The following is a 7362-nucleotide window of genomic DNA, read 5'->3' as shown; positions in this document are numbered from 1 at the left end:
TAATTCAATCTTGCAATCGATAAAAAAAAACATTTAAAATTTTATCCGCACTTCACCTTTCTGATTGCTGCCACCAATTCGTCCTCAGTGATTGGAGTATCTAATTCTTCAAAAAATGTATTATTAACAACACGTCAGGAGTCAATACATCAGTATCATCAATCTCGTCCGAGGTTAAGTTTTTACTATCCGAATAATATTCATCTTTACCAATATTGTGTGAGTTTGCTTTTCGGCTTTTCGGAAATGTTTACGTTATTACCATAATTACATTGTATGTCATTATCATGGAAACGAGGCTATTTTGTAATCGGAGCCCAGAGCGTCCAACACTGCACCGATAGGTGTAACAACAGCCGATGGGCAGCGGTCCTTATCAACATGCGTGCTCCCAATTGCCATCCCGATGCATCTCATATCATCAGCATCCGATGATTTCATGAAAACAGCTGAGCCCGAATCCCCCTGTGAGCTAAACGATACGGCTGGGTTGGCACCGCGCACTTGATACTGATTTTTCATCTGGACATCCCCGTTACCTAGGGGCAAACCCAGAGCTGCCGACAGACGTCTTACGTCTACTCCGCACATGCTAACTGTCCCTTTTGTGACATCACTACTGCTTCCAAACTGGAAAACCGGATATTCACCACAATGTGTCAGGTCCCTTCGAACTTTTCCACTGTTGTACTCAGGAAGTTCTTCAAACCCTGTAATGCATAAATGTCAAACTGTTTCTTAGACATAAGTTAAAATAAAAGATAATTATTTGCTCAAATGGGTTTTTCCGTTTTTCTTTCCATACAATATACACACGTCAAATATAACTGACCCAAATATGTTTTCCTGTTAAATACTTCCAAACGATGCTACAATAGTAAAGTGAACAGGCATATGAACCTTGATTAGCCTGTCACATTCGTTCCCAGCCGAAGTGTTTATATTATGAGAAAGTTGAATACCTTTGTCGAATTTGTGTACATGACAGGTTCCATATTGCACTGAGACATGTATATTTATTAAACCTAATGGTGAAAGTAAGGCAGTCGTTGGGAATCAGATACATATTTACTGTTTACTTTCTGATATGAATAACTAATTTTTCCAAAGTTTTATAGGCATACCTGCTTCTTTGTAGCTACTGTGTTTAGTGTTCGAAAACTGGCCTTTATTGGGAAGTCTGTCAGTCAATTCAACGACAGCGGCATCAATACTTGGATTTAGTTCTGGATTGAAAATTGCTCTCTTGACATGTCCGCATGGTTTTGGTGGCCCGTTGACTGTCGTTGTATCAGAGGAGGGCTGTACGACTTCAATTTTATTATTTACGTCATATTTGTAATCCAGTGTTGTTGTCGGGTTAGCAATACCAAACAGTACGTGCGCACAAGTGAGAAAGCCAATCTTGTTATTGAATTTCACAAACGGACCAAGTGTGCCGCCAAGAAACCGAGGAGGATCCCCGACAGGTGTCGACCGTCCAATATCGCAGCCCATTTTGAGAACATCATGGTAGGAAGTACTTGGGAGTGAACTGTATCCGCCAGGAAGGAAATAGCCTTCATGCACATCAACATCTATCGAGTCATCCTTTTCTATGTCTAACTGTTTCGGAAAATCTGGTTCATCTAGTGGCACTACGCCCTTTGTACTGCAGTAGAGAACAATACATGGTTTCTGGATAATATTCGCGCCATTGCTCCGGTATATCACTGGACTGACACCAATTATGTTTAAGTTGCTATGATCTCTCCAAAGCCTGTCCCGGTTTCTAGCTATGGCTTTTTCGGCTCGTATTTTGTCTTCGCCTGAAATCTTCATGTCTTTTTTGAAATCATCTACCTTTTTTTTTGTAAATGCATATGGGTTCTGCTTCATAACCATACCTAAACTCTCATCTTATTTGCAAGAAGCATTGGTTATTTTTTTGGAATACACAATGAAAACTCTTTTGCGTTCGCCATCTTTACCTACGCGATGACCTGGAATAATGGCAGGCTCAAGTTCAGAATGTTCCCGTTTCAATAGTTGGGCTAGATTCAGCATGTACTCTGTTTCCATTGGGTCGCTCAACTCTAAGTTTTTAAAACAGTATTTGATGTTGTCTTCTCCAGCGCAGTTGATTAACTTGCTAACCATCTCTGTTTTATCCATAAACGTTGCTAGGTATAATGCCGTTGCTTTGCTGACACTTATTCCTTTCAACGCTTCTCCGAACACGTTTTTAGGAATAGTACATTCTTCATTCCATTCCATCCAGTCCCATGTCTTCATACATTCGACCATATCTGCGGAGCCATACAAAACTACGATATGCAGTATCCTCTTTCTGTCTGTTGTAGTTAATCGTTTCTCCAACGTCTTGAAGTCGTCGATGTTTTGCTTCTTAACGATTTCCAAGATGCAATCAATGTCTGAAATATGTATTGGTATATCTAAAGCATTGACGCTCTTAGCTTACTCAACGTATGTATTATATTGTGTTGTTTTGTTTTGGAATTCGTTATGATCAAATAAAGTCATAACCGACCAATTTTTAAATTAAAGTTTACTTAGCAGTTCGATTTTTTTTGTCTTAATTCCAAGACATAAAGTTGACTCTTCTCGATGGCTTTAAAGGTATAGTGCTGTCGTTGAGTTTATGTAAATTATATCTATCAACACCGTAAGAATATAAATGAATCGATTAACTGAATTGCCGTCTTTTGCACTTAAATACAAACATTGAATCTCCTCATCTTAGCAAACCACACACCAACTATTACGAGGCTACGGGTTATGTTTCTTGAGAAAATCAGTTTAAAGACAAGAGGCCAACGTCCTTAACCTATATATTTGGTATAATTAATTTCCACAAGGTGATACTATGCTAACCAGCTCAGATAAGCTAATACTAAGTGGGGTTTAAAAAGAGGTAACATATGAAAGATGTATCAAACACGCTGCTAATAGAGATCAAAGAAGTCGAATGGGTAAACATGGCAAAAAACAATTGACATAGGTGGGTACATGTAATCTTTTATATCTGCACGCATTAAAAAAATTGATTCGAAAAATGTCTAGATTGGAAGTTTGATGTTTCTGTATTAGTTGGGAAATTAACATATTATTAATTCGGTTGCTATGCAAACAAAATAAAAAAAAGTCAATTAAAACTATAAATCTTTTTACTTCTCCGTTTCACTTTGTATATACAGAGTAAACAGTGTGTTGTGTTTTTAAAAGATGTTCTCTACTTTCTATTTTTAGATTCGGTTCTGTGATCAGAGTACGAAGAATAACTAAAGATTTAAAAGAAATAAATTACTGATTTTAAGACTACAGAAGATTGATCCTTACCTGGGCTCTGTTTTGAACCTTTCCTTTTCTCGACAGTGCTGACTACCTTCTGAACGATTACCGTTGCAATGTTGGATCCTGGAGGTTTTGGTGGCAGCGGTACACCATGTTCTGTGTCGGTGTCAGTTTCGGTTTTGGGTTGCGTCTCGCTGTCAGACGAAAAATTACTGCTTCTTGACCTCGGAGTAACATTGATCTCTGATTTTGGTGACGGTGCTTCCGCACATCTGGTAGATTTAGAAACGGTGGTTTCGGTCTGAATTTCACTGTCACTTACATGTAAGTCGCTACTGCAATCTGAGCTGGTTTCTGTTCGAGGTGTCCTTTGGATACATATTTGTGCATCTTGTTGTTTACTCTCGCTGTGTTGGAACGGGAAATCTAGCTCTTCTTGATCCTTGTCTATAAATGTCCTATCCTCTTTCAGTGACATTTCTAATTCAGTCTCACTTTTAGTAAAGATTGACGATGAGTTGAAATGCCCTGAGTCAGCATTCACTAAAGGCGCGGGGGATTGCTCGGGTGGTTTGGGAGGAAATTGTTGAGGTGGTGACGGAGGTGAAGATGACCTGCTCCTTTGAAAGGGAGAATGTGATCTCTGAAGTGAAAGAGGACATGGTGATCGTCTCTTTTGTGGAGGAGACGTTCCCAAGGATATTGCATGTCGTTTACGAGCAGCTTGTACACTCTCGTTTGATTGTAATTGCTGTGGTTCAGTAAGAGTTGTGGTCATCGTTTGACATGTAGAATAAGTTATATCACCTTGCAAATCTTCATCAAATGAGGAAAGTGGTCTGTCTACTGACGCCGTCATCGCGGTCCTTGTATCCGCCGACAAGGAATCTTTTGACGAATAGGATGAAGACCTGCTACAACTGATACATAACATACATAAGTATTACGACTCTAGTCCAAATGGTTTTAAGTATATTGTTGTTTGACCCTGGGCCTTATTGAACTTCAGAAGAAGATTGTTAAAGCTTTTAATTCATGTTGACCTTTGACCCCTGACTATCACTGAAAGTTGACCTTTGACATCATTACTGTTATAAATATATATAAAAGATTTGCACTGCTGGTCTACATAACATACCCAAGTATCATGACTCTAGTCTAATTGGTTCTTAGGATATTGTTGTTTGAGATATTTAACATATTTGACGCCCGGGTCCTTGAAAGTAGGTCAAGGTCATTTTATATGAGGAAACTTTATAGCACTCGATCCCGGGTACCTACTAGCGAAATATCATGATCATAGGTCCTCCAGTTCTCCAGAAGAACCTTTGGGCCAGGCGAGCTAAAATTTACATGACACAAACAACCTGTTGGAAATTATTCCCTTTGGTTATCCAGTTAACAACCCGCAAAAACTTGCCCTTAGTTCAGATTACATACCTGCTCGTACTGATTTGAAGCATGCGGTTATCTGTGGAGATAAAAAAAAAAGTGGTTTAGTTTTCTGTTGTTTAAGCGTTTCACAAACATCTGAGATTTAAACATGATGATCAAATTGAAGATATACTGATTACAAGAAGCCTTAAGGGCGATATCAATTATCACGATATTTCAGGAATCACGACAAGATGCTGAAATAGCAATTGAACTTAAATTTCCATTTTGAAAGTTTTCATGCTTTATTTTTATTTTCTTATTCAATAACAATCACGGTTTGGGTTGGGCCGGGGGTAAATTTAAAACCGCTTAAAATGAGCTCACTCATATATGCAGATTGCAATAGTTTTTAGGTATATTGTTCCTTGTTTATAAGACATTCCCCGCCCCTCCTCACCCACACACGCACACGCACACACTCACACACTCACACACACACACACACACACTATCAACCCAATTATCCCTCCCCGGAAATCGAATAAGGAATTGGCTAAATGTAGACAAAATGTGGGGTATGTTATTAGACGAATATTGCGACTAAACAAAAAAGCTCCATTTGCCATCTACCTGCTTCCTTAGCCCTTAAGCAACAACGACACGGGATACAATGAATCAAAAAGGTGATATTACAAGAAATATACAGTAAAGATTTTTCCAGGATATGCACGAAAAATGGTCCTCATACTGAGCATGATTTTTAAAAGAGGTCACATATCATAAATAGAAAAAAACATTTTGTACACAAAGACCACATAACAAAACGGTAGTGCCAATGACATGATATGGCTAAATAAATGAGGCAATCAAAGTGCTTATCCTGTTTATACCCACCGTTCACCTTGTTTGTGCAGTGCTAACCACACTATTTTTCTTAATGAGGTAATGCTGCGTTATATTTCTAAATTCGGTTCTATGATCAGAATGTATAGAATTATTAGAGATTTGATAGATTTACTTTACTGATCGACAGACTACAGAAGACTGGATCCATACCTATGCTCTGTTTTGGCTCTTCCCTCCTTTCCCCGACATTGCCGACTGTCTCCTGAGAGGATATCGTTGCTCTGCTCGATCCTGAGGGTTTTGGTGGCTGAGATATACCATGTTCTGTGTCTCTGACAGTCTCGGTCTGGGTTTGTGTCTCGCTGTCAGACGAAGTATAACCACTACTTGACTTTGAAGTGTCACTGACCTTTGATTTTGGTGACAGTGTGTCAGTAGTTCTGGCAGAATCTATTTCAGTCTCAATCTCAGGAGAAGTTCCCTGAACGACAGCAAGCGCCATTTTCTGGACCTGTGTTAAAACAACAAATGGAGGTCTAGAAATGGTAGTTAAAGTCACTTACATGTAGGTCGCTACTGGAGTTTAAGCTCGACCCACTGGTTTCTGTTCGAGGTGTTTCTTGGAAACGATGATGTGCCTCTTGTTGTTACTCTAGATTTTTTTGAACGGGAGCTCGGAAGCAAGCACATTGGAACCGGGATTCGGTTCTAAGTCCTCCACGTTGTGTAAGACTATATAAATCATGTGAACAATCTTCACCAATTGAATGGATCTAATCTGAGTCAAGTGGTTTCTATGTTGATTCTGTCATTCCTGTCCACCAAAGCAGACAAGGTATCTTCTTCCTTTGATGAATTTCTGACGAAGATATCAGGAACTGCTAGAACTGATGCTACTACAGGTCAAAGGTCAAATGAAATTTCCAAATATCTCCGTACAATGCTAAAACAAATCAAACATGTTAACTCTTGTGAATTGAGTCGACATTTCCGGCAAACTATATAATTCATGAAAACCTTTTGATTTCCATTCTCAATGTCAAAACATGTTAAATCAGGTGGCATTCGCTTGATGTATATCTATGAAACTTCTTGGATCGTGCCAAGTTATAAACTTCACGAAACACTTACTAACTGACAAACACTCTCTGCGCCGTACGGCTGTGACGGTCACTATACAACCGACAGCTGACCATTAGACTGACTACAGCCTGCAGATAGTAAATAGCTAATCAATGGACTTTGCCTATAGTCAGCAGAAGCTCGACAGCTGATCAAAAAGTGGTGACTAAAGTTTGCAGACTATCGAGCTATGATCAAAATGGCTCTGACTACAGCCAGCAGATAATCGACAGTTGATCATAAGGATGTGACGACTGTCTGCAGATGGTCTACAGATGATCATAAGACTGTGACTACATTCTGCATAGGGTTGTCAGATGATCATAAGGCTGTGAATACAGTCTGAAGATAGTCGACAGTTGATCGTAAGGATGTGACTACATTCTGCACAGGGTTGAAAGATGATCATAAGGCTGGGAATACAGTCTGCAGATAGTAGACAGTTGATCGTAAGGATGTGACTTTAATCTGCAGTTTGTTTGGACCCCAGCCACTCACAATAATTTATAATACAGTATGGTATTTGAATTTTTTCCATAAAACTGTAGAAAGATTAAGAAATGCTCTGTGTGTGAGTGTTTTAAAAAATTCTTTCAACATTTGTCAAAAGGTTTTCTGCTACTTTTAGTTTTTTTCAATCAGTTAAATGTTGCTATAATCAGGCACATATAAGAATTAGCAGTCAATTATCTGAAAACATGATAAAGATTTGTTTTAATGCTT

At 38.9% G+C, this 7362-nt stretch overlaps 2 protein-coding genes across 2 annotated transcripts; both read right to left on the bottom strand.

Moving 5' to 3' along the window:
* Positions 1 to 285: 285 nt before the first annotated feature.
* Positions 286 to 2256, bottom strand: LOC110459563. The gene is made up of 2 exons (XM_021511894.1): positions 1125 to 2256; positions 286 to 710 (listed from the first exon to the last, which is right to left on the bottom strand). Exons 1-2 carry the CDS (start codon positions 1882 to 1884, stop codon positions 286 to 288), a joined length of 1185 nt encoding a protein of 394 aa, XP_021367569.1. The 5' UTR covers positions 1885 to 2256.
* LOC110459562 (serine/arginine repetitive matrix protein 2-like) lies at positions 1900 to 6019 on the bottom strand. The gene is made up of 4 exons (XM_021511893.1): positions 5728 to 6019; positions 4735 to 4765; positions 3340 to 4214; positions 1900 to 2414 (listed from the first exon to the last, which is right to left on the bottom strand). Exons 1-4 carry the CDS (start codon positions 6017 to 6019, stop codon positions 1900 to 1902), a joined length of 1713 nt encoding a protein of 570 aa, XP_021367568.1.
* Positions 6020 to 7362: the final 1343 nt, after the last annotated feature.

The sequence above is a fragment of the Mizuhopecten yessoensis genome, unplaced genomic scaffold (assembly GCF_002113885.1).
Source record: "Mizuhopecten yessoensis strain PY_sf001 unplaced genomic scaffold, ASM211388v2 scaffold10107, whole genome shotgun sequence".
Taxonomy (NCBI): domain Eukaryota; kingdom Metazoa; phylum Mollusca; class Bivalvia; order Pectinida; family Pectinidae; genus Mizuhopecten; species Mizuhopecten yessoensis.
Note: the sequence above shows the minus strand (reverse complement) of the source record. Positions and strands in the feature narration are given on the sequence as shown.

Coding starts and splice junctions, on each gene's coding strand:
- LOC110459562 (XM_021511893.1), bottom strand. CDS start 6,019: ATGGCGCTTGCTGTCGTTCAGGGAACTTCTCCTGAGATTGAGACTGAA. Junction 4,766..5,727: donor AGAGCCAAAACAGAGCATAG/GTATGGATCCAG, acceptor TTATCTCCACAG/ATAACCGCATGCTTCAAATC. Junction 2,415..3,339: donor AGGTTCAAAACAGAGCCCAG/GTAAGGATCAAT, acceptor TACATATTTCAG/ACATTGATTGCATCTTGGAA.
- LOC110459563 (XM_021511894.1), bottom strand. CDS start 1,884: ATGGTTATGAAGCAGAACCCATATGCATTTACAAAAAAAAAGGTAGAT. Junction 711..1,124: donor CAGTAGCTACAAAGAAGCAG/GTATGCCTATAA, acceptor TATGCATTACAG/GGTTTGAAGAACTTCCTGAG.